At 43.0% G+C, this 27,078-nt stretch overlaps 2 protein-coding genes across 9 annotated transcripts in view; both read right to left on the bottom strand.

The window, feature by feature from the left end:
- Positions 1–2,384: 2,384 nt before the first annotated feature.
- rpn1 (ribophorin I) lies at positions 2,385–8,234 on the bottom strand. Its single transcript, XM_060909802.1, has 10 exons — positions 7,863–8,234; positions 6,968–7,032; positions 6,194–6,500; positions 5,736–5,945; positions 5,419–5,611; positions 5,116–5,215; positions 4,788–4,926; positions 4,288–4,407; positions 3,355–3,600; positions 2,385–3,170 (listed from the first exon to the last, which is right to left on the bottom strand). The coding sequence occupies exons 1-10, from the start codon at positions 8,106–8,108 to the stop codon at positions 2,988–2,990; spliced, it is 1,809 nt and encodes a 602-aa protein (XP_060765785.1). The 5' UTR covers positions 8,109–8,234; the 3' UTR covers positions 2,385–2,987.
- Positions 8,235–9,141: 907 nt separating this feature from the next.
- Positions 9,142–27,078, bottom strand: part of pbrm1 (polybromo 1) — a 39,038-nt gene continuing 21,101 nt past the window's right edge. For 2 of the 8 annotated variants that reach the window (XM_060910976.1, XM_060910979.1), the window contains 13 exons: positions 26,714–26,899; positions 26,394–26,551; positions 26,035–26,289; positions 25,730–25,875; positions 25,478–25,635; positions 25,216–25,399; positions 23,136–23,340; positions 21,202–21,403; positions 18,834–18,989; positions 18,270–18,425; positions 17,808–17,872; positions 10,976–11,189; positions 9,142–9,993 (listed from right to left, as the gene is read on the bottom strand). In XM_060910976.1, coding sequence (XP_060766959.1) covers positions 9,821–9,993; positions 10,976–11,189; positions 17,808–17,872; positions 18,270–18,425; positions 18,834–18,989; positions 21,202–21,403; positions 23,136–23,340; positions 25,216–25,399; positions 25,478–25,635; positions 25,730–25,875; positions 26,035–26,289; positions 26,394–26,551; positions 26,714–26,899 — 2,258 coding nt within the window. In that variant the 3' untranslated portion in view covers positions 9,142–9,820. Of the gene's footprint in view, positions 9,994–10,975; positions 11,190–13,714; positions 17,661–17,807; positions 17,873–18,269; positions 18,426–18,833; positions 18,990–21,201; positions 21,404–23,135; positions 23,341–25,215; positions 25,400–25,477; positions 25,636–25,729; positions 25,876–26,034; positions 26,290–26,393; positions 26,552–26,713; positions 26,900–27,078 lie in introns of those variants that run through there. The other 6 variants (XM_060910977.1, XM_060910980.1, XM_060910981.1 and 3 more) reach the window with 6 other exon arrangements.

Below are 27,078 nucleotides of genomic sequence, written 5' to 3'. Positions count from 1 at the left end.
TCACACCTACGGTCAATTTAGAGTCACCAGTTAACCTAACCTGCATGTCTTTGGACTGTGGGGGAAACCGGAGCACCCGGAGGAAACCCACGCGGACATGGGGAGAACATGCAAACTCCACACAGAAAGGCCCTCGCCGGCCCCGGGGCTCGAACCCAGGACCTTCTTGCTGTGAGGCGACAGCGCTAACCACTACACCACCGTGCCGCCCCTAAACTGGGTTCTCTTTATCTAATTTTAGGACTTGTGTGAAAATCTGATGGTGTTTTAGGTCATATTTATGCAGAAATATAGAACATTCTAAAGGGTTCACAAACTTTCAAGCACCACTGTGCATTACATTACAGGCATTCAGAAGACGCTCTTATCCAGAGCGATGTACAACAGACCCTAACATTCCCACAGCAGTGGGCAGCCAAGGGAGCATTTGGGGGTTAGGTGCCTTGCTCAAGGGCATTTCAGCCATTCCTGCTGGTCCAGGGAATTGACTCAGCGACCTGTTGGTCCAGGAAATTGAGCCAGTGACCTTGCATTTTGATGCCTTCAGAATCATTCAACAATGTAAAAAATAACAAAATAAAGAAAAACCACTGAATTCGAAGGTGTGTCCAAACCTTTGACCACTACTGTATATCACTGGATTGTGAGTCAGTTGTACATGGAAATTGCTTTGGATTGAAATCTGGTATTATTTTCTGCTCCATTTTGCATTTTCCTCCTGTCTAATATGTCCATGAAAAATTTTCCTCCTAAACATGACAGCACACAGGGGAAAAAATATAAGAATACATCCAAAGCAAAAGGGTTCCCAAGAACTGTGTGTGGTTTTGACAATTTGAATAAACGTGACACTCGGCATCTGTATTGATCTATCGCTCAAGTTTCCACTGTTTGTACATTTAAAGAGTCCAAAACACTTACATCTGCACTTTAACAAGCTATTCTGACAATCATAACATGTCTGCTGATGTGTGAAAAGGAAAGTTTGAGACAGTTTCCCACCCTTCACTTTCCACGAGTGTGTGCTTTCATTCTCCTCGGGCATCAGTGCTTGGTTTCCCACCAGTGTGTATTTTGCAGAATGATTATTGAACGGCAAGTTTACAATACGCTCGTGTTAATAACAGAGCCGAGAGGGGATCTTGTTATTTCGGTCCAGGGAATGACTTCACCGTGACCTCTTGAGGAAAGCGAGGACCTCAGACTGGCCCCTGGCTTCATTAGGCCTGCTTTTAGGACTTAGCTGGAAGTGTAACTGTAGACACACAGACAAACACAGCAAGGAATTACCTTCACACATGCATGTGCAAGGCAAAGTGGGAGAAATCAGGAAAATCAGGCTCTTTATTACCTAAAGGTGAATTGGCTGCACTGGGATTAAACATAGCTCTCGACTAAATCACAGAGCTGATGGTTATCACTATAACACAAATATTAGAGATTGTTTCCAGACAGAACTCTCGATTTCTTTTCTCACATGACTTATGTAGCATCTAACATATATATTTTAATTTAAACAATGTCTTCCTGCAGCTTGAAAGACAATGTACACAGTAGATGTTATTTAAGTAGTTTAGGATAAAGTTGTAGCAACTTTTCCAATAATTGTATGAGACATTTCTCTCACGGTCTTCGTTAGTTTTGTGGACATTTATGTAGCTCGTTGGTGCCACCCTGTGGCCATCATCTGCACCTTCAATTCAATGATTCCAGTCACAGGACATTTTTGCTGGGTCAGCAAATCCAACGATAAAAGTTTACGGTTTTTTCATTTGCTGTGCCAATATTGATTAGAAAAGGTTTGTAGGTAGAGTAATTGATTTCAAAACCAGGAACTTTCATGCTCTTGGAAAATCCTGCGATGAACGTTAAACTTAAAAGCTGCTAGTTTGGGAAAAAGTGTCATAGTATTACAGAATAGCGAGTGAAACTGCAGGAAATCTCTCAAATGACAAAAAAACACTTATACAAATACAAAATTAATTATTGAGAACAACAAAAAAAAATTATCAGTCAGGAATAAAACATGATACCGTTATAGAAAAAATAGCAAGAGTGACAGGATGTGGTGGGAGGTACTGTCACGATGGCAATAATTTTCTTTAAACACACCAGAGAGAGCACATCTAGTAGTGATGTATTCCTCTTATCCCACAATCTCTCACACACACAAAAAAAAAGGAAACTTTTTTTTTTAAGTTGGTAAATTAAATTTTTAATTTATAAATATAACTACCAACAAATTTGCAATGGTAACAGTAACTCTGCTTCATGATGGGCCACCTCATCACTGATTATTCTCCTGTAAGGGCATGCTACGCAGGTTTTTTTTTTTTAAACACGTTTATCCAAAAAAAATAAACAAAATAAATCCATGAGACTAATTAATAACAACGTGTTTATTTTCAATTTTCAACTTGACACTTAAAGAACTTAACATTCGGCATTTCCTTCAACCCCCAACACACACATACCTTGTGTTCGTCCACTAAATTCATGGTATGAAAAAGCACAACACTTACAAAAAAATGGAAAAATTATACCAACAGCAAAAAAAGAGGCAAGTCAACAAAATATGGGGGAGAATTTTTCAACAACATGCCATCCATTGTGTCGATATTTTTGTATTTGTTTCAGGGCAGAAGAAAAAAAAAGTTTAAGTGCCAAGAACGCATATGGTCAGAAACGTTTCAGCAGGTGGTGACATAGCTGGAACCTAGAAACATGCCCTCAAAAAAAAAAAATTAAAAATGCATCTAAAGCCCCCAACCCACATGGCATTTCCCTGTTGATCAGACACAAAAAGGAAATCTTGAGGGATGAGTAAATGTGTATGTGCACAGCCCTCTCACACAGCCTCCAGGATGAAAAAGGCACCACACGCTTTCTGGTGGCTGATAGTGCTCACGCAGATAAACATGACAAAGCGTGTGGATGAGGGGGTTTGGGGTGTATTACAACGGCACTGTGTGCGTGTGCCGTGTGCTTTAGAGAGCGTCGAGGAAGCCATCGATGCGTGTGATCAGATCCTGTCTCTTGCCAGACAGCGATTTCTCTGACGCAATATACGCCTCCTTCTTTACCTTCCCGGTTACGAGGCGCTCAGACTCCTGACAGGACTGCAATACCAAATCCTTCACCTGGCCGTCCAGCTTCTGGATCTCTCCCACCTGAAGGAAAACATTTAGCAAAAGTTACTTCCTGGACAGCAAAAAAATAAATAAAATATGCCCCCTAAATGACCTGAATCTTTCTAATGCTCATGTGAGTTTGAGAGGCACCAAATAGTGAACGAAAATTAAATTATGAACTGATTGCTTGGGTTAAACTTCATTCTTGGTCTTTAATTTGTACCTTCTCAGCGAGGTCGGATCCTTCAGCTTTAAGGCGAGCCTGCAGGCCCGTGATGTCGTTCGTGAGAGCGCGGTGCTCAGCCTCCAAATGCTTACGGCCCGCATTGAGGGCACCGGTGTCACGCGACTGCTTGTAGCGGTTCACCACCTCATCCATGTGTCTGTACAGACCAAGCCTCTTATTCACCAGAGTCAGGACTTGCTCCGTGATGGAGGCCACCTTCATCCGCACCTCTGCTGCAGGGTCCTAGAGGAAAGAAGAAAATGATAGAGACATGAGCATGTTCAGAGAAACAGATACAGCAAAGAAGAAATATTGATATCTGGATCTTTATTTTTTTAAAATCAAAGGAGATTCCCGAACTATGTAATACAATAAGTATTTGTGCTTTCTTTGTTAAGGCTTGAGCGCTGAAAACGGCTTATCTGTTCAAAGACAAATGTGTGTGTGTTGTGTAGTCCCACATGATGGGATCAATAACAACTAATGAGACAAGATTCCCTCCAACTTTCAATCTGTAGATTACGGATCTTGCACATCATTTGACTGTAGAAAAATTTCATTATGCTACAAGAGGCCATGACCTTAACTTTAACACCATTCGGGAACCACCTCAACACCAGGTAGAAAAGATGGACGCTTCAGTCATTGTAAATGACTAGATACAACACCCCCCTCCCTTTTCATTTTTAATTAAATTTCTTTTTTTAAACTCCTTTATGTTTGTGTCTTTTATAAATTGTTTATTATACTTAATGATTTGTCATTTTGGAATGGTGCAACAGGGTCAAGGTTATTTGTGGGATGGGAATTTGTTAAAATATATCAAACTATTTTATATTGTATTTTGTATACCTGGGGAAAAAAACCTAATAAGACAGCATTTGTTGTATGCCTGTAATAACTTTGCAGTTGAAAGAACCATCCACACACCTTGGTGATGGAAAAGTCGAGACGAACGTAAACGATCACCGTGAAGAATAAGATGTAGAACGCACCGACCACCAGCAACGGCTCCTGCAGCATCAGGATCTTATTGAAGGTGTAGTGAACCTGGAAAGATGCACAAACATAAATGAGAAGTAATCCCACGGTTTATAGCATCATCATGCCACATAAATTAAGATCTACAGCTAGTGGCTATGACTTCTAGAAATATAACCAGTAACAGGATGGTCAGATGTGGGCCAATGTGAAGCAGAGTTACTGTCATCACCCTGAAGCTGATTATTCTGAAACAGCACATCCTTGAGTGCTTTATTCCTTGTAACTCTCAGCAATTTGCCAATTACCACAATTTTTATCCATTTCTCATTACAACTGTTGTGAAACATCCATGAAACAAGTTAGTTCTCTTCTCACGTCAATAAAACAGTTGTCCCCTCATCAGACTCCTTCCGCAAACGTCAAATGGCATCTCCAGTGAATCTTACCACCATGTCCTGAATGTGCTGTTCCACCAGGTTCTTTTTAGTGGCCACCAGAACAGGCCTGCCAAAAGTGTCCAAGTACGTGTAATGCAGCTGGTCAGGGCTTCGCTCGATGGGGTATGGAGTTTCCAAATGTACATTCCTGAAAAAAAAGTAGCAGGTTATGTGGTTAATTTAGGAACAGCATTATTAAAAAATAAAAAAGCACAGCTTCTGCAAATGATTTTTAGTCTCTCTATGATTTCTAAATACTTTAGCAGGTTATACATAGTTACCAAGATTAAAATGTCAAACTGCTTCAATTTCCTGATCTGAAATGAACATGTGATACCTTGCTCCTTCTGGGAGAATCAGTTTGACCCTAAGTTCATCAATAACCTGATCGTCATACACGTGATCAACCAGACGCATTTTCAAAGCATACTGGTCACCTGTGGAGCAAAAAACAAGTATTAAATAGCCAAAAGCTGAGTATTAATGAGCTCTCAAATATTAAAATGTACAGCCAACAATTATTACAAGGAATAAAAGCGAATAGAGTGCAGTTAAAATTTGTGCCATTTTAAATAAATACACATAAAACGTAACGTGATGTAATATCAGCAATTTGAAGCTTTCATAAGGAAAAACGCACCCAAGGTGTAGAGATACTCGTAGCTAGGCAGATTGTATCCGATGATGTAATGCGTCTTCCACCCTCCAAATAGGGGGAAACGGGGGCGGACTTCGACCTCAACAGAGTCTTCCAGGACCTGCAGGTGAGAGGTGGAGATGTTCCCAATCTCGTCCCGGTAGTACACGTCTTGCGCAGAAGCAGGGAGGATCGTCTGTAAGCAGAGGAAATTGAAAATATTTTTTTTTCAGGGGGGCACCTACAGGACAAATAAAGTCAATCCTTTCTGAGAACAGATTGTAATGCAGAGATGGTAAGAAACAATTTGCAGATCCAACCTTGAAAGATTTGATGGAGGAGATGCCACTATCAGACTGCCTCTGATAGTCGTAGCGGGAGAATGGCCCCTTAAGATACGCCCCTGTGTGTCTCAGGTCGATGGTTTCCTCCACGGCGATGTTGCCCCAGTGGGAAACCTCAATGGTGCGCGTGATGCTGCTGATTGTGAGGAACGGTGCGTTATTCTCATAGTGGATCTTCATGGTATCCTACAGGAATAAAAGGGCACATTCTGAGTCACATAACACAGTCTAGGATTTGGGGGGGGTGGTTTAAAAACTTACAATAATCCAAGCAAAGCTAGGTTGAATCCCCAGACAGCACTTATGTGGATTGTTTATCCAGTGCAAGATTTAAAAATACTGTAGTGTGTGCATCAGTGCCAGAAAACCAAACACCACTATTAAAACTTAAATTAGAGGATTTTTTTTTTTGGACTCCATCACATTCTGTTTACCTGACTGAATGCAGGGATGTCCTTGAACGGGCCGTACTCGATCACCTCATCATTTTTGCTCGGGTTGCCCAGCTTGGTGTAACTCTCGACGGTTTTAGAGGCGAGGCGCACGCGGGTGGTCTGGCTACGGGTGAGGTAAGGCGAATACAGGTAGTGATTGCCCTGGAACACCACCAGCTGTCTCTCGGCCTGCGTGATGTGAGTGGGGAAAGGTGTGAGCACATGGCTGAACACAGTCTCCACCTTCACACGCAGCTTAGCACCAGCTGCCAGGGCCGAGGGCAAATGTACCTCGAAGAATGTCCCACTGCAAGAGAACGAGACACAGCAAGTGAGATGGATAAGTGTGTTTTTGCAGCAGCAGCGAGACCCAGTTTTGCATATGGAGTTAAAGTGACCTTTGTATCAGCATTGAACTCAGACAGGCACAACAAAGGAGCTGACATGTTCAGGAAATACATGACTATTTCATTCATGTCTTGTCATTCACACTGCTCCTTACTGTCCACGTTCTTAATAGAATTTACAGCATTTTGTAAATACGCAAATAGTTAGTCGATTATACTATGACCAAAGATAACTGTCATCATACAACTATTCTATTGCATTCCGAATGTCAATAGAAAAAAAAACAAAACTCATTGTTCAAGTAATAAACATTGATATGCAAATAAACACGACGAATGTGCAAAGTAACTTATGGCATCATTTGGCAACTTCTGAGTTTGAGTCTGCATTTGCTCATTTCCTCTAAAAGGAGCTCTGTCCACTCACCTCTGTCCTTTAATTGTTGTCTCCTTCAGTTCTAAAGCTTCATCTTCCTCCTCTTCACCTTTGACCTGGTTATAATAAGAGATCAGAATGTCAATTTGAGGGTACTTTGTAGCACACAGACAGGAAGTCATGTGGGATTCATCCCAGGTGAACAAGGCGTTAACAAAAGCTCTGCAAATGCAGCACATGCATCTGAAGGGGCAAAAAATTGGTTATAATACTGTAGTAGTTTAATCTGAATTATGGTTGTAACAATGCATTATCTGCCCTGTGTAGTTTGTAAGAGCCCAGGGCACGAGAGAACAACCCGGAAGTGTTTACTTCACACAACGCTTACGTGTCACGCAAACAGTGGCGCTCTGCAAACGCACGCGCTAATGCTAACATTTTCAAAAACACACAAATTAAAAGTATTTAATTAAAAAAAAAGTTAAAGCATTTTTACATTATAATTTTGCACTTTCTGTCCAGTAATGCAGTTATTATCCAAGCTCTGGAAAGTGCTTAAGCAGGCTTTAGCTTTGCTAAAGTTGCTAGCGCTAATAAACAGTCGATGCTAGTTAAGCTAATTTGAGGGCTGTTTATTACACATTAATAATTACGTTGTTAATTTAACTTGTGGTAAGTGTCGGCAATTTGTAAAAACAATGTACGAGCTAGTTTAGTCGAGTTAGCGCCGGTGGTTAGCAGGCTAGTAAGTTAGCAAAAGGACTTCGACTGAGTTCCAAATATCTTCGTGTTCCCTACATAGGTAAGGGAAGTAATAATGGCGCCCACGCTTTATGTAGTGGACTTTATTTGTCACTGGGAGGCATTTGGTATACAGCCGTCGTTTCAGCGTGAATGCGCTGTAAATGTTCCAGCTTTTCTCCGGTATATTTATTGAACTACTTACAGACGCTCCGATGTAGGCGAGGTGTGGGGCGAGCTCAGGTTCCAGGGCGAGGGTGAAGCTCTGCACAGCGGAGTTTCCGGGGTTTGCTAGCAGGATTTCGGCGGATATTTTGGCGAGGTGCGAGCTGAGATCCAGCGTCCGCTTCACGTCCTCATTCACCAAGCCGTCAGTCCAAACTCCACACAACAAGCCGCTGAAAAACAACAAGCAACTGCATGAACGCAGCGCCATCCCTTTTCTCTGCATGTCTGAAAACTTATTACTTTTGCTTGAGGGAGAAAATAAAATATAAATAAGACAGTGCAGAAAGGCCCTGTTCAACCGCCCTCCACTCCCGCAGCCTGGTGTTATTTTCCCACCTGTACTCCGACAAACCGCGCTCGGATTGGCTCTGGTCGTAAGCGCCCACATGCACGCTACTGATTGGACAATTCTACGAAGAGTCTCGAATGCTCACCAATCATGGCGCAGAAGGTGGGATCTATTAGAATATGGGTATTTCTTCTTCTTCTTCTTTAGGGTTTTATAGCGGTTGGCAACAAACTTAAAGGAGCATTACCGCCACCAACTGGGCTGGAGTGTGGAGCAGGGCGATATATGGGTAGGACTGCTGGAAGGATGACGCTTCATTCAGTCCTGCAGTTAGTGACGCAACCCCAATCAAACAAAAGTAATTGGAATTACTGGAATTGATTTATTTTATTCCAGGTTGTAATGTCTATGCATTTCTCCTGTGATTTAAAAAAATCAAAATTATTATTTTTAAATGAGGAGTCCAAGGTTAAATGAGTTCACATTTTTATCTATTTTTGTTTTGTACAGTTATTTATTTTTATGACTTTTTTGCACAATTTTAAATAAATAAGAGAAGCAATATATCTTTCATAACATACATCATAATCATTAATTTCATTATCATAATTATTTTCATTTTTGGATCCAAATTATAATGTCCATCCATTCTTCGACCAATAAACAGTAAAAATGTACTGTTTATGATCCCTCTTAAAACTTTCAAGCAAGACTATTTATTTTTGCATTTAAAAAAATTAATACATTAAAGAAAAGTAATTAAAACATAACGGATGAATTGATGTATTCTATTCCAGGTTGGAATGGATATGCATTTCTCCTGTGATTTATTTTCATAAAATATTTTGTTTATTCTTCAACCAATAAACAGTCAAGATGTACTGTTTATGACTTCTTAAAACTTTAAAACAGAACTATTTATTCTTTATTTAAATGTAAACTGGAAAAAAATGAAAGGGCAAACAAGCACTGTGAATGGCAGTTTTATTGAAGCACTGGCTCAGCAGCAAATGATATTTGCTGTGTGAAATTCTTTCAAGTTCATGTAAATGAAAATATAATCAGGCCACATCTTGTGAAAAAAAACCCCACCTACGTCTGGTAGGGAACCACTTTACTGAACTAAAGCTGCATTCAAAATGCTCATAGACATCATGAAGACGATTTTACTTTCCTAACCAAGAACAAAGTCTTAAAACAAAATCAAGTCAGTCATCGACGACTGTTCCATAACATTGTATGAAAGTCTCTATCTTCGAAATGGTGCATGGAAAATGAAGGCATCAACAATCATAGAAGATTTAATGAAAATCTATATCTGAGAGCAACATTTCATATCAAACTAAAATACAAATTGGTTCAAAGTGCTAGGAGTCACACTACACACAAGAACACGAAGGACTACGGTGGACATTTTACAAAACGACACATTCAAACTATAAAGGTGACTCTTGTGTTAGCGAATGAACAGGAATGGTTTCAGTTAATTGTGTTACATCTCGGAGTGCCACAGTTTAGTGTTTTCTTCATGTGAAACCCCCTGACTGAACTCATCCAGGTCAATGTTAAACCTGATGAGTCTGATCAGATGTGTTCGGCGACTGAGAATTTGTGCAATGCTGCTGCTGTGGCACTCCAGTACTGGTTTAGATGTTCTGGATGTTGTATGTTTGTCTGATGTTTAGTGTGTCTCTTAACATGAGGTCTCTCAGGCGCCACAGGGCGTCGGCCATGGTCGTGTGTGCCCCTTTGCTCTTTAGCCAGTGAGATGGAAGTCTGCTCTCCTGTTCTTTTGTGAGGCGTACGTCTTTCCTTCGGGCTGAGATAACACACACACACACAGACATTTTGCTCACACCATATATCCAGTACTGTGCAAAAGTCTTAGGCACCTGATTTTTTTCATACAAGCTTTGTTATAGATTTCTATTTTATGACTTCTACATAATCGAGTCAGTACAAAAACATTTTAGAGTTCCAAACGTTCGTTTTCCAGCACAAAATTAAATGTTACAGAATTTTTTTTTATATCTGAGCAGCATATTACATAAGAGCCCACTTTTCAGATTAAAAAAAGAAAACATAATGAAGGCTACTGGGTTTTGGTGCAAAATTAAGAAGCAAGTGTGACAATCAAAGCGTCCAGAAGAACTGTGGCTGGTTCTGTAAGATGCTCAGTAACACCTCCAGCTCATTTCCTTATAAAACTGCACTCATTGTACCTGAGACTACTATTTTTTTTTAATGCAAAGGGTCATCTCTCACCAAATATTGACTTGGTTTCATTTATTATGGCTTACTGCTTACTTTATTTTTTAATGTTGAAACATTAAATTTCATTATTCTTTAAGCCATTTTTGGTCTACAGCATTTCTTTACATGTGCCTAAGACTTTTGCACAGGACTGTATGTTTGTGATTTAAGTGTCTAATAAATAAAATATGCAGGTAACGTTAATTATTTCAATTGAACATTGATGTCACAAGTGTTCTGGCTTATCTCCAAATATCACCCTGGTTTTGGTAGATAATTTCACTTCACTGCTTTAGGTTTGGACTGAGGAACTGCTGCTGGAATCATAAAGACTTTCCTGTGCTCATCTCAGGACTCTTCATCACCGTGTGCTCAGACTGAACATCCTTTCAACACTTTCTACACCTGGAGATTGTAATGACTTATCATCCCACTATCTGGTGTCTGATAGGTTCTATTTTGAGTTTGATTCCTTGCATCATCTCTGGAAGTTTTTCCTCACCACTGTCTCCTCTAAAACTACACCCAGATTTATTGCATGCTCTCACCTGACAATGTCTGGTCCCATTTGCTGACGGTAGACGACTCTGCGTTGAGCCCCTCTATGTACCTGAGGTAGGCCTCAGAGTGGAGGAGCCGTTGTGGTTTCGGTGGAGGAGCCACGAATATCGGGGTGGAGGGCTGCTGGAGGGAGGGCTGGCCCACCTGTCCTTGTCCTGGGTAAGGGGGCGGGGCCTGTTGATTGCCACCAATCATGCCTGTCTATAGAGGCACACACAAGCTCTGAAATGTGTACTGGACAAAAGGTGTATGATAAAGTGGAAGATACTTCACTATGATTCATTGCTGAAGCTTCTAATCAAAATATGGAGTGAAAATCTTCATTACTGAAACAAGTTCAGGGCAAAACCTTGGAAAAGTAGCCTATATATCTCAAATTTTACACTGAAATATTCATTCATTCATTCATTCATTCATTCATTCATTTATAAATAGGAGGACTGATTCATAATAAATGACTACTACTAATATTTTTTATTTCGCATAATCTTTTTAGGCAAGAATAAATCTTCCTAAAATAGGTGAAAAGAAAAAAAACTGAGACGAAACTGCTGAACAGACACACTGTTCTGTGGGGATTTGACCTTATACATGACCCTGTGTGTGAACCTGGGAGTGTTTTGTTGGACTGTATGAAAGTTGTGTCTCTGCCCATTTTCCACAATTAAACTGAATATGAATTGACATTAATATAAAAATCACGATCTAAGTATGAAGCCCCACCCCATAAATATACAATTATCTGAAATAAGACCTTTATCAGAACGATCCATGAAGTGCAAATCGAGTAGAGTTGGAGAAAAAGCTATTTAACAATTATTCCATGAAATCGAGTCGTTCATGACCTGATAACCTGTAAGCCATGTACGACAAAACTGAGTGGAATAACTGTTTTATTCTATCCATATTCACTGGATTTTGAGAAACAGAGTATTTTTATTTTTTTTGCAAATCCAGTGAATAAAAACTTTATACAAATCGTTTGACAAAATCATTTCCGCTTAGGTGGACTTCTTAAAAACCTATCGATGGCTGCAGGAATTGATTTTAGTGTTGTTGTTGTTGTTTTTTGTAGAAAGTGCTATCTTGCTGTTGTGCCGAGGCATAGAATAGCTTTAGACATTTATTTAATTCTTCCTTGGACATTTCAGTGATGGAATTTTCAAACTTCTTTGAGCTTTTGAACCAGTCTAAATATTCAACAAGTTTTAATGTTTAAAGATGAAGAAAGTAAACAAACCAGCGAAATGACAGGAGCAATTTGTGAAAAATGTGATAAGAATAATTCTTGAAAAATAAAAAAGATACGTTCTTACTATCAAATACTTTCATTCCATTTTTTTTTTTTTTTTGTATTTTTTTGGTCTTGTTTTCGAGCAAAGTTTTTATTTCATCCTTGGTTGTTTCAGCAACACACTCCGCCATTTTGTTTTTCTCTACTCATGGTATATGAGCTGATAGCCTTGTAGTAGAGTAGCCAATCAGAGAGCGCGATTGCTCATATGCAGCAATAATAAAAACAGATATCAACTCTACTAAAAAATATTAACTAAATAAATAATAAATAAAAAGGCAGAAATGCTCTCTTTGTATTTTATCCATGTGTGGCAGTGGGGGCATGGCCAAGCAGCAGTCTGTGAATGCAGGGCGGGGTTAGGGAAGGTAAGTGGCTAAGTCATTCCACCTGCTGTCAATTAGTGTGTGTGTGTGTGTGTGTGTGTGTGTGTGTGTGTTACAGGGACGGAGCATAAAAGGAGGGAGAGAGCAGAGAAAAGGGGCTCCCTCCTGACCACAATACAATGAGTAGAGTAGAGTAGAGTAGAGTAGAGTAGAGTAGAGTAGAGTAGCTGAGCTGAGCTGAGCTGAGCTGAGCTGAGAAAAATAAAGTGCTTGTGTGTGACCAACAACTCTTGCCTGCCGTGCTTCTGTGCTCTACCCACATCAGGAATTGCTACAGTGGTGCTGAAACCCGGGAGCACAGAAGGGAACCACCCCATGGAGTCCTCCCCATTCGAAGAGCTCATCCTTGCCCTCGTTACTGCCCAGCAGAACCAGCATCAAGTGCTGATCACCCTCCGAAAGGAACAAGAGCAACGCTTCGAAGCCTTGATGCTGGCCCAGCAGGAAGATTGCCAGGCGTTCCGGCACCTGCTCATATCAGCAGGGGCGTCAACCACCGCAGCCGGCACCCTCATGAAGATGGGCCCACAGGACGATCCAGAAGCATTCCTCGCCCTCTTTGAGTAAGCAGCCGAGGCGTGGGGGTGGCCACTGGAGCAGTGCACGGCGCGCCTCCTCCTGCTCCTGACTGGCGAGGCGCAGCTCGCAGCGCAACAGCTCCCTGCTGACAGCTGACTGGTGTATGCTGACCTGAGAAAAGCCATCCTGCAGCGGGTCGGCCGCTCCTTGGAACAACATCGCCAGCACTTCCGGACGCTGGCATTGGAGGAGGTCGGCCGGCCGTTTGCATTCGGCCAGCAACTCCAGGACACCTGCTGGTGGTGGATGAGGGTGGAAGACTGCGACGCTGATGAGATCATCGATCTGGTGGCAATGGAACAGTTTTTCTCTCGACTTCCGGAAGGAACGGCGGAATGAGTCCAGTGTCATCACCCGGCGTCGCTGGAACAAGCCATCGAGCTGGCGGAGGACCATCTGGAGGCGGCTCTGATGGCAAGCAGACAAGGCATCTCCCCTTGCTTCTCTTCTCTTTCTCCCCCGTCTCTCATCCCCCTCCCCACCCTGTTCCCCTGCCATGGAAGCGGCGGCCGGCTCCTCTCCAGCCGGCCCGTCACACCCGTGGTGTCCTCCCATCTCCCTCTTCTGTGTCTGTGTTGTCTCCTCCTCAGGTAAGTGACACCCATAACACCAGTGCAGAGGGAAAGCCTAGGCCAGTGTGCTGGCGCAGCGGGGAATTGGAGCATCTCTGGAGTCGGAGCGCCGCAAGGGAGGTGGAAGCTGTAATCCGGATCCCCGATGCGCCAGAAACCGCCCCCATTCAGGCCAGAACGTATCGCATACCAGTAGTGTTCAAGGGGGTACATAGCACGCTTTGGTGGATTCCAGTTGTAATCAGACCTCAATTCACCAACGCCTGGTGCAAGGTGAGGCATTGGGGAGAGCACAAGCGGTGAAAGTGGTGTGTGTGTGTGTGTGTGTGTGTGTGTGTGTGTGTGCATGGGGATGTTCACAATTATCCCTTAGTGTCTGTCCGTATTCTATTCCGGGGCCAAATGCATAGAGTAATGGCGGCGGTTAGTCCTCGTCTCACCCACTCGTTGATTTTGGGTACTGATTGGCCAGGGTTTAAAAAGCTGATGGAATATTTAACATGTAGTGGGTCCTGCACTAGTAGGTCACGGAAAGATCCCGGTGTGGCATTGACTAGAGAAGCTGTCACAGAGCCGTCTATGTCAACACCGCATTAGAGTGAGGAGCAGCCCGCTCCTCCTCCCTCTCTCAGGGATTACCTTGGGGATTTCCCGTTAGAGCAGTCGCGAGACGAGACTCTGCGGCATGCGTTTGACCAAGTGAGAGAAATCGATGGTCAAACTCTTCAGCCAAGCGCGGCACCGACCTTCCCTTATTTTGCTATTATTAAAGATAGATTGTACCGACTGACGCAGGACACTCAAACTAGTGAACAAATAACCCAAGTGTTAATCCCAAAGAGCCATAGGGAACTCGTATTCCATGTGGCTCACTTTAATCCCATGGTTGGACACTTGGGGCAAGATAAAACACTAGCCCGAATAATGGCCTGGTTCTACTGGCCAGGGATTCACGGGGATGTCCGTCGGTGGTGTGCAGCGTGCCGTGAATGCCAATTAGTAAATCCTGTGGCCACTCTAAAAGCACCGTTGCACCCTCTTCCTCTAATTGAGACCCCGTTTGAGCGAATTGGGATGGATCTCGTTGGGCCATTACATTGATCAGCACGGGAATATCGCTTTATTTTAGTTCTGGTGGACTATGCAATGCAATATCCAGAAGCAGTGCCTCTCTGCAATATCTCAGCACGCAGTATTGTGGAAGTGCTCTTCCGCTTTATCTCCTGGGTCGGGATTCCGAAAGAAATCCTGACAGACCAAGGTACTTTGTTTATGTCACGCACACTGTGCGAACTGTATGGGTTACTGGGGATTAAGTCTATCCACACCAGTGTCCATCACCCACAAACGGATGGCTTAGTAGAGCGATTTAACCAAACACTCAAGAACATAATCCGGAAATTTGTAAGTAAAGATGCGCGTAATTGAGAAGTGGGTCGAGCCCCTGTTATTCGCAGTACGAGAGGTCCCGCAAGCCTCTACGGGGTTTTCTCCATTTTAATTATTATATGGGCATAAGCCGTGTGGCATTCTGGATGTGCTAGGGGAAAGGGAGGAGGGACCTTCACCTAGCAAAAATGAAATCCAGTACGTTCTTGACCTGCGCACAAAACTCCACACCCTCAAGCACCTAACCCAGGAGAATTTGCGACAGGCACAAGAACGTCAAATCCGGCTGTATGATGGGCACGCGCCTTAAAGAATTCATGCCGGGAGACAAAGTACTCGTATTATTGCCCACGTCAAGCTCCAAATTAGTTGCCAAGTGTCAAGGACCCTTCAAGGTCACACAGTGAGTCGGGGACGCCGACTATGAGGTGAGGCGAATGGATAGGGGTGGGGCATTGCAAATCTACCACCTCAACCTTTTAAAACACTGGAATGAGGGGGTCCCCGTGGCGTTGGCGTCGGTAGTCCCAAAGAAGGCAGAGCTGGGGCCGGAGGTGAAAAAGTTAACATCTCGGACCACTCTGGTCCCTTGTGGAGATCACCTCTTACTGGCCCAACTCATGGAGGTGGCCAAGTTGCAAAAATAATTTTCCGACATGTTCTCGCCCCTTCCTGGTCGTACCCACCTCATAGAACACCACATCGAAACGCCCCCGGGGGTGGTAGTGCATAGCCGCCCTTACCGCTTGCCCGAACACAAGAAAAAGGTGGTTCGGGACGAACTCAAGGCCATGCTCGGAATGGGCATAATCGAGGAGTCCCACAGTGACTGGAACAGCTCAGTGGTCCTGGTTCCCAAGACTGACAGGTCAGTCCGGTTCTGTGTGGACTATAGAAAGGTCAATGCGATGTCTAAATTTGACGCACACCCAATGCCTTGCATTGATGAGTTGTTTGATCAGTTAGGCGCTGCTCGCTTTTATTCGACGCCGCATCTATCAAAGGGATATTGGCAGATCCCCTTGACTCCTCTATCCCGAGAGAAAACAGCCTTTTCCACACCGTTTGGTTTACACCAATTTGGCGCCTGCTACGTTCCAGTGGCTTATGGACAAGGTCCTCCACCCTCACGCTGCCTACGTGGCCGCCTATCTGGACAACATAATAATCTACAGCCATGATTGGCCGCGGAACTTGGAACACTTGAGGGCCATTCTAAAGTCGCTGAGGCGAGCGGGCCTCACAGCTAACCCGAAAAAGTGTGCAATTGGGTGGGTGGAAGTACGGTATCTGGGGTTCCACTTGGGTCATGGGCAGGTGTGTCCCCAAATGAACAAGACTGCAGTGCAGCCTGCCCGAGGCCCAAGACCAAAAAGGAGTTGAGACGGTTCTTGGGGCTGGCTGGCTATTATCGTAGGTTTCTACCTAATTATTCGGACGTCACCAGCCCGCTAACCAATCTCACTAAAAAGGGGGCTCCAGATCTGGTCCAGTGAACGGAGCAGTGCCAACAGGCCTTCTCTGAGGTAAAAGCTGCACTGTGTGGGGGGCCACTTTTACACTCCCCTGACTTCTCTCTTCCCTTTATTTTGCAGACTGATGCATCGGACAGAGGGCTGGGGGCTGTTTTGTCCCAGGAGGTGGAGGGCGAGGAGCGCCTCGTGCTGTACATCAGCCGGAAACTGTTGATACGTGAAAGCAAGTACAGCACAATTGAGAAGGAGTGTCTTGCCAACAAGTGGGTGGTCCTCGCCCTCTGATTCTACTTGCTGGGGCGCCCTTTCACTCTCTGTTCGGACCACGCGCCCCTCCAGTGGCTCCCCTGCATGAAGGATGCCAAATGCGCAGATCACCCGTTGGTATCTCGCCCTCCAGCCATTTAAGTTTGAGGTGATCCACAGGCCGGGGGCACAGATGGTGGTGGCGGGCTTCCTGTCCCGTCGGGGGGGTTAGCTTCAGGCCAGACGGCTCCCCGGCCTGAGTCGGGCGGTGGGGGTATGTGGCAGCGGGGGCGTGGCCAAGCAGCAGTCTGTGAATGGAGGGCAGGGTCAGGGAAGGTAAGTGGCTAAGTCATTCCACCTGCTGTCAATTAATGTATGTGTGTGTGTGTGTGTGTTTTGTTACAGGGACGGAGCATAAAAGGAGGGAGAGAGCAGAGAAAAGTGGCTCCCTCCCGACCACAACGCATGTGTGCGTGTTGAGTGAGTGAGTGAATGAGTGCTGAAAAAAGAAAAATAAAGTGTTTGTGTGTGACCAACAACTCTCGCCTGCCGTGCTTCTGTGCTCCACCCACATCAGGAATTGCTACACCATGTAACTGTTTTCCTCTCATTTTGCCATGAAACTCTTCGCTGCTTTTGATCTGTTTTGTTTCATTTTTTTTCTTCCGCATTCTGTTTTTCTTTTTCTTCCTTTCTTTCCTCCTCTTCGTTTCTCTCCCTCTTTTGAGTGGCTTGAACAGACCATGAAGTATAATTTTATATACTGCTGTCAAAGTCATTTTAATATATTTTAAATATACAGTATAATGTTATGATGATACATTATATATTAATGACAGGCCTATAGTTTCAGTCATATCTTTACACACTTCTTATACCTTGTTATCCTTTACCTGGGATCCATAGTGGTTTCCTGTAGATCCAGAGCCCATTCCATTCATACCTGGGAAAGCAGTCGTAGCGAAAACATACACTGAATAAAAGCACTGACTCAATATAGGTTTGCGATTATCTTTACCTCCAAACGTGAACTCAATCAGCGCTCTTAATGAAATTAGGTTTAAAACCTGGTGGCAGTTCATTGCAGCACTGATTTATAAAATGCTTAGTGTGCTACTGGAAAATATTTGACTATTACACTAGATTGCGATATACTGTTGTTAATCGTTACTACAGCACTCTTTGGTCGTGTTACTCAACAGAAGCTATTTCTCATGACCAACTCAGGCTGGTTAGGTCATGCCCATTGAGCCTATGGTACAGGTAGCCCCTCCAGTTTGAGTTTGAGAGGCAGACAGGAAGCAACTGCACAGGTGAAGTGGGCATGTGGCTGTCCTTACCCGGGTACAGCATGCCAGGGAAGCCACACATGCCTGGCGGGTGATGGCGGTGTAAGACAGGCAGGAAATGCAGCGGCATGCCAGCCATGCTAACAATGCAATCAACTGGATCTCGCAGCGGCAGCATGGGTGGCTGAAAAATGCGACCCATCATGCCTTTGGGGAGTCAAAGGAAGAAAGATGGCAACACACACACAAAAAAAAAAAATCCATGCATCAGTAAGCTAACTATAGAGCAGCTAACTATAGAGAAGGAAATCATGCGCTGTGTCTAGCAAAAGAAAGCTAATTATCTAAGGGATGTTAAAATAAAGCAGTTAAGTGTTATGTCTATTGATAGAGCTCAGGCACATGCAACAGATTAACATGAGATTTTTAATACAGTGCAAGGATGATGCTGCATTCAATATTTGAGTCAGTTGGAGGCAAATTATTAAGGATGAATTTGAGGAAATGAGGACTGGATGACTGGAGAAAAGGAAGTGTGTTAGCAGTTAGGCTTCTCATTGCAGCTCTGTGTGGCACCGGTGTGGTGTTTCCACCAGCGCAGCTGAGAGGGGTTACCTGCCATAGGCGTCATGCTGTGGTTAAGCATCCCCATAGGGCTCGGAGGGGGTACCACCCCCATGAGCGCCCCTACCGGGGTACCTGCTCTCGGCGAGTTCTGCTGCTGAGCCGCTCTCTCACGCTCCTGCTGCTCCGCCACTTTGGCGGCCCTTTCTGAAACACACACACACACACACACACACACACACAAATTGCTATATTAATATACAACCCCGATTCCAAAAAAGTTGGGACAAAGTACAAATTGTAAATAAAAACGGAATTCAATTAGTTAGTTAGTTAGTTAGTTAGTTGACTTTATTAGTACCCAAAGGTAGATTTGGTTTGCAGTCAAGTGATCTCTGCTCATACAAAACACCCAAACATCTTGGACACACATAACATACAAACATTCCACACTAAACACAAGATATAACATACAAGCAATTCACACTAAACACAATGTATGTTGTTTAGTGTGTTGTGTTCAATGATGTGGAAGTTTCAAAATTCCATATTTTATTCAGAATAGAACATAGATGACATATCAAATGTTTAAACTGAGAAAATGTATCATTTAAAGAGAACAATTAGGTGATTTTAAATTTCATGACAACAACACATCTCAAAAAAGTTGGGACAAGGCCATGTTTACCACTGTGAGACATCCCCTTTTCTTTTTACAATAGTCTGTAAACGTCTGGGGACTGAGGAGACAAGTTGCTCAAGTTTAGGGATAGGAATGTTAACCCATTCTTGTCTAATGTAGGATTCTAGTTGCTCAACTGTCTTAGGTCTTTTTTGTCGTATCTTCCGTTTTATGATGCGCCAAATGTTTTCTATGGGTGAAAGATCTGGACTGCAGGCTGGCCAGTTCAGTACCTGGACCCTTCTTCTACGCAGCCATGATGCTGTAATTGATGCAGTATGTGGTTTGGCATTGTCATGTTGGAAAATGCAACGTCTTACCTGAAAGAGACGTCGTCTGGATGGGAGCATATGTTGCTCTAGAACCTGGATATACCTTTCAGCATTGATGGTGTCTTTCCAGATGTGTAAGCTGCCCATGCCACACGCACTAATGCAACCCCATACCATCAGAGATGCAGGCTTCTGAACTGAGCGCTGATAACAACTTGGGTCATCCTTCTCCTCTTTAGTCCGAATGACACGGCGTCCCTGATTTCCATAAAGAACTTCAAATTTTGATTCGTCTGACCACAGAACAGTTTTCCACTTTGCCACGGTCCATTTTAAATGAGCCTTGGCCCAGAGAAGACGTCTGCGCTTCTGGATCATGTTTAGATACGGCTTCTTCTTTGAACTATAGAGTTTTAGCTGGCAACGGCGGATGGCACGGTGAATTGTGTTCACAGATAATGTTCTCTGGAAATATTCCTGAGCCCATTTTGTGATTTCCAATACAGAAGCATGCCTGTATGTGATGCAGTGCTGTCTAAGGGCCCGAAGATCACGGGCACCCAGTATGGTTTTCCGGCCTTGACCCTTACGCACAGAGATTCTTTCAGATTCTCTGAATCTTTTGATGATATTATGCACTGTAGATGATGATATGTTCAAACTCTTTGCAATTTTACACTGTCGAACTCCTTTCTGATATTGCTCCACTATTTGTCGGCGCAGAATTAGGGGGATTGGTGATCCTCTTCCCATCTTTACTTCTGAGAGCCGCTGTCACTCCAAGATGCTCTTTTTATACCCAGTCATGTTAATGACCTATTGCCAATTGACCTAATGAGTTGCAATTTGGTTCTCCAGCTGTTCCTTTTTTGTACCTTTAACTTTTCCAGCCTCTTATTGCCCCTATCCCAACTTTTTTGAGATGTGTTGCTGTCATGAAATTTTCAAATGAGCCAATATTTGGCATGAAATTTCAAAACGTCTCACTTTCGACATTTGATATGTTGTCTATGTTCTATTGTGAATACAATATCAGTTTTTTACATTTGTAAATTATTGCATTCAGTTTTTATTTACAATTTGTACTTTGTCCCAACTTTTTTGGAATCGGGGTTGTAACTTGAATACTAATATTTAAAAAGATATATATTTGTTTGCTTCAGATTTGCAATGGTCGGTTACATTTTAGCATTTCTGTGGAATATAAATAAGATTTTCAAAAGATAAATTCGATATCGCTGTTCAGTATTGTTTCATTTTTATTAAATATAAAAGGTCCATTTTGATGTTAACAAAACGTACAGGGCGAAGTAACACACAGAGTCTGGATGAAACCTGAAAATATCATCTAATCAATGATGATATTATTATACAACATGTTTAGTATAATAATATAAGATCTGCAGTGCCTTGTGAACACACACTGCCTTTGTCAGCAGACGTATCATTTCTAATCCCGTCTCACCTTCATACTCCGCTTTCTTGGCCGACTCCAGATTTCTCCACTCGGTGCCTACGAGACGGCTCAGCTCACCGAAAGAGAAGTCTGGGTGCTGGGCCTTGATCACCGCCCGCATCTCGCTGCTGAACAGGATGTACCCGCTCATGTTGATCTTCCTCTTTGCGCCCTCCTTCTTCGACAGACCCTTAAAGGATTTTGGTGTCGACTGTAGGACAAAAAGATTAACAATTTATATGTACGTCCTTATATACAGTGGTATGCAAAAGTTTGGGCACCCCTGGTCAAAATTGCTGTTACTGTGAACAGTTAAGCAAGTTGAAGATGAAATGATCTCCAAAAGGCATAAAGTTAAAGATGACTCATTCCCTTTATATTTTAAGCAAAAACAATTTTTCATTTTCATCTTTTACATTTTTAAAATGACAAAAAAGGAAAAGGGCCCGAAGCAAAAGTTTGGGCACCCTGCATGGTTAGTACCTAGTAACACCCCCTTTGGCAAGTATCACAGCTTGTAAATACTTTCTGCAGCCAGCTAATAATCTTTCAGTTCTTACCTGGGGGATTTTCACACATTCGTCCTTGCAAAAGGCTTCCAGTTCTACAAGTTTCTTGGGCTGTCTTGCATGCATTGCTCTTTTGAGATCTATCCACAGATTTTCAATGATGTTTAGGTCAGGGGACTGTGAGGGCCAGGGCAAAACCTTCAGCTTGTGCCTCTTGAGGTATTCCATTGTAGATTTTGAGGTGTGTTTTGGATCATCGTCTTATTGTAGGACCCATCCTCTTTTTAACTTCAACTTTTTTACAGATGGTGTGATGTTTGCTTCCAGAATTTGCTGGTATTTATTCGAATCCATGCTTCCCTCGACCAATGAAATGTGCCCTGTGCCACTGGCTGCAACACAACCCCAAAGCATGATCGATCCACACCCATGCTTCAGAGTTGGAGAGGTGTTCTTTTCCTGGAATTTGGCACCCTTTTTTCTCCAAACATACCTTTGCACATTGTGGCCAAAAAGTTCTATTTTGATTTCATCAGTCCATAGGACTTGTTTCCAAAATGCATCAGGCTTATTTAGATGTTCGTTTGCAAACTTCAGACGCTGAATTTTTTGGCTAGGACGCAGGAAAGGTTTTCTTCTGATGACTCTCCCATGAAGGTCACATTTGTTTAGGTGTCGCTGCATAGTAGAACAGTGCACCACCACTCCAGGGTCTGCTAAATCTTTCTGAAGGTCTTTTGCAGTCAAACAGGGGTTTTTATTTGCCTTTCTAGCAATCCAACGAGCAGTTCTTTCAGAAAGTTTTCTTCATCTTCCAGACCTCACCTTGATCTCCACTGTTTCTGTTAACTGCCATTTCTTAATAACATTACGATCTGAGGAAACAGCTACCTTAAAACACTTTGCTACGTTTTTGTAGCCTTCTCCTGCTTTGTGAGCATCAATTATTTTATTATTCAGAATGCGAGGGAGTTGCTTAGAGGAGCCCATGGCTGTTGATTTTAGGGACAAGTTTGAGGAGTCAGAGAATTTATACAGCTTTGAAATCTGCATCATCTGACCTTTCCTAACAAAGAATTTGAACAAGCCACAGCTCAGTAAGCTAATTAAGGTCTGGAACCTTGGTAAAAGTTACCTGAGAACTCAAATGTATTGGGGTGCCCAAACTTTCCCATGGTGTTCCTTTTCTTTTTTCACTCTCCAATTGTACAAAACAAAAATAATACACAAATCTTGCAAAAAACGCTGAAAAGAAATGTGTTGTCTTGACCTTTATGCCTTTTGGTGATCAGTTCATCTTCTGGTCACTTAACTATTCACAGTAACAGACATTTTCAGTAAGGGTGCCCAAACTTTTGCATGCCACTGTATTTAATCTACTTGTTTGTATTCTGTGTAATTTTTCTTGCTTTGGTTCCAACATGCTCCAGTGACCTGTATCGGTGTGTAGGACAACATGTCCAGATCGCTGTGTAGCTGCGTCTGGAGCTGAGACATTCCCTGGCCGTCCAAGCCGTCCCCGTCGTCATCGCCCAGGTCTTCCAGCTCTTCGTCTGTCATGTCAGCAAACTTGGCCTCCAGCTCCTCAATCTTCTTGTCCAGCAATGGAGACGGTTCCTTCTGAGGCACGATCAGCTTCCTGTCCCATAAACAGATATGAAGTAACTGTTTTTTACATTTATCGTATTAACTACACCATTAAGAATGGAGTTCTCAAATATGATCAGGTATTGATTCCTTTTCTACAACAGCAGCCAGCGTATTCCTGAACTTGCAATAATAAGCTGACATTTTTTATTTAACGCTGTAGTGAAGTTTTCTAAGAGATGTTAATTTCGCATTTATGGAAGGAGTCTCCAGTGTCAGAGGTAAAGCTGTGTTTTTTGTTCAAGGAGTGTTGGATCTTATCCACATTGCATTAGCGGCCAATCAAATTTTGCATTAATTATAAAATACGACTACTGACCTTTAAAAGCATTGAATGCTCTTGTGCTACAAGGACCTGAGCGACCTTCTGGTCCTTTCTGACCCGTCATGCCTACTTTGATCAAAAGGTGCAGGCTATTTGTTGGTACCTAATATAGTGAAGGCTACATCAGGGGGCAGAGCCTTTTCTTACAAAGCCCCACAGTTATGGAACAGCCTTCCAAGTAGCGTTTGGGACTCAGACGCAGTCTCAGTGTTTAAGTCTAGGCTGAAAACATATCTTTTTAGTCAAGCCTTTTGTTAATAGCTTTTTATTAGGTAAAGAAGTAGATCTGGAGGGTCCTCAGGCATAGTGTTTTGGTAAACTGGGATGTATGGATGCTGTCACCCACCCACTCTCACACATTCACTTGGGTTTGTTGACGGTGTAGTGGCTGGCTGCTTTATGTCCCAGGGCTCCCTCATGACTGTGTTACCTTCTGGCTCTCCCTTTTAGTTATGCTGTCATAGTTAGTCTTGTCGGAGTCCCTGCTTGCACTCAGCGCAAAATGGATACTGTTCTTAACCATTAAGTGACACTGGGCAAACCTAACAACCCGTGTTCAAACCCCCCATCTCTCCCTCTGTCTGTCCCTCTCTGTTGAGTTACATGTCGATCCCGAGACACCAGTGATGTTGACCTCTTCTGCTCTCCGGACCTGCCTGATCCATCCTGATGCCCTACGTCTGGTCGGAGTCTCATCACATCACTCCTGTGGAGGACGGTCCCATATGGACAGTCGAAAGTCGCACCTGGAAGATGGCTCTGGACACTTACAGTTTTGCTCTGAAGGTTTACGACTAAAACTGACATGACAACTTTAGGACTGTGGTTGTCATGAACAGTTTTGCACTCAAGTCTCCATCAGTGAACAGTTGATAACATCAACAAAATAGACTTCATGCTAAAACTATAATGAATTTCTTGGTTACACATTTGCACTTTGTGACTCTATAGGACACAGTTATAGAAGCAAATTATTTAAAATCATGCTATCTTTTCATCCAAATGAGGATGGGTTCCCTTTTGAGTGTGGTTTCTCTCAAGGTTTCTTCCTCATGTCGTCTGAGGGAGTTTTTCCTTGCCACCGTTGCCACAGGCTTCTCATTAGGGATAAATAAATGTATTAGGGATAAAATTAGCTCATGTTTAAAGTCCTCAATGTTCTGTAAAGCTGCTTTGCGACAATGTCTGTTGTTCAAAATGCTATACAAATAAATTTGACATGACTCGTTGGAGGACTTTGAGGTTTGTCGGTAGGCAACATGACAAACTGCATTTATTTGTCATATTAGCTTCAAGAAAGATACGAGGCACATGAGGGACATGTTAATGTTTCCATTACGTTAAACCTGACTACTAACAGATACAAAGTATGTTGTTCTTTCATAATAAAAAAATGCAACCACTGGCAAATTGCTGTTAAGGAAGAAAAGGAATAAAAATTCAGTTCTAGGAAAAATAATAATAATAAATCAACTTTGGTATAGCAACCGCATCACACCATGCCATCATGTTTTATCCTTTACATAACAAAAGGGAACTCACCTAAAATAATAGATTTCATCCTCCACTACTTTGGCAGAGAGGGAGAATCGCTTCAGCCCTTTAAACTTCTTCATCTGCTTCTCACTCTCAATGTAGCGACTCTCACACAGCAACACGTCATCTTCAGGCACTTCGGTCGGACGGCACGACAAGTAGTCTTTAAACGAGGACACTGTGCACTTCCCTGAGGAACAGACAAGCTCTAATTGAGTGAAATAATCAAAAAATTGGCTTGGATCATAGACAGAGCAGCAAAGGATACCAGTAATGCAGGTCATGGGGCATGACTCCTCCAGATTGCTTAGAAACACCTCCTTTTTATAGAACATCTTGGTAGGTTCGTGTTCTGTCTCCTCGGGATAGATGAAGATGGGCCCGAAAAAGTAGGCGGCCCCGTCCCGCACCCACATTTTCTCAATTCTGTTGGGGAAAAAAAAAAGACATCCAACACTTTCAAAATCCAAATTTCTGTAGAAGAAAATACCAAGTCTGTGCATTTGTGTTAATCCTCTACCTGCCCACACGGTGGCGCACTAGGCCGTGAGAGCGGATGTAGACGCAGTCTCCTACTTTAAGCCACATGTCGTTGTAGCAGAGCTGATCGTAATACTGACAGCCTGGCTCACCGTTGCTCATCTCCACAGGAACGTCCTCCCTCTCCTGCGCACAAATCACTTGTGTTTTATATTTTGTCTTGCTCCCTAAGAAGCAATCTAGCAAGAAAAAAAAAAACATCTTGACAGGAAAAAAAAAATCACCTTCTGATCATGGTACAATCATACATATCCAGTTCTATTCAATCTCATTTCTGATTCTCACCTTATCGATAACCAAGGCTACAATTTTGTTGTCCTCTGTCGGCTCGGCAGCTTTCTCGCTTTCTGGTTTCGGAGCAAACATGGAGGCCACCCGGACCACTGGCAACGGCACGTCACGAGGGACAAACTTGACCGAACTCAGAGGCATGGTCCACATCTTGATCTTTTTGAACGACTTGGTTTTGGCCGAGTAACGGGACTCACAGACAAACACGTCCTCGGGTCGAAAGCCTTCGGGGCTGAGCTTGAAATATTCCTGGATAATATTAACAGTAAGGAAATTAAACAGATGTTCAAAGCAGCAACCATTCTGCTATTTAGTTATCAACAAGGTTGTACAACCCCAGTCAAAGAGCCTACCTTAACAAACATGACAACACATTTGCCCAGAATTTTGTTAACGGGAATTTTGTTGTAGTAGTCACTTTTAAAGACTTCCTTCTCCAGAAATTTGCGTGTGGCGAGATGGAAAGTCTCGTTGGGTCTGTAAAACCAGCAGCCATAAAGCCACTTCTCTCCTAGAGAAAAATAAGTTTCAGTAAAGAGATCTCACTTCAGTCCTGAAGTGATTGGGATCCGACTTCATATTAAAAATGTGTCTTTGGTCTAGATTTAATCGATATTAGCCTGTGAAAGTAGTTCACACCCTTTCCTTTTGTTTTCCTGAAGGAGTATAGTACCTGTGTCGTCCTGCCAGAGGCGCTCGATACAGACGATGTGAGGCTGGAGGTTCGCCTCAGCAGGCTCGACGTAGACATAGTCCCCTACGTGATACATTCTGTCACGGAAACTGCAGTCCTGACTGTAGGTGCGCTGGAGGCTTCCCTGCCACGTCCCCGTAGATGATTCTTCACTTTTCTCTGCTTCTGATGTGGGAAATTTGAGAGAAATAGTCATGATTCATGATCGCCCCCTTACTGAATGATATCAATGGTGGTATTTTCTTGCAATAACATTAACAAAAACGGTGCATGCTTAAAGATGAATCGCATTTGATTATGGTAAAAGACAAGAAAGTCACAAGAAAGTTCCAGATACTATTTAA

The sequence above is a fragment of the Neoarius graeffei genome, chromosome 26 (genome assembly GCF_027579695.1).
Source record: "Neoarius graeffei isolate fNeoGra1 chromosome 26, fNeoGra1.pri, whole genome shotgun sequence".
Taxonomy (NCBI): domain Eukaryota; kingdom Metazoa; phylum Chordata; class Actinopteri; order Siluriformes; family Ariidae; genus Neoarius; species Neoarius graeffei.
This window is presented reverse-complemented; position numbering and strand designations above follow the sequence as displayed.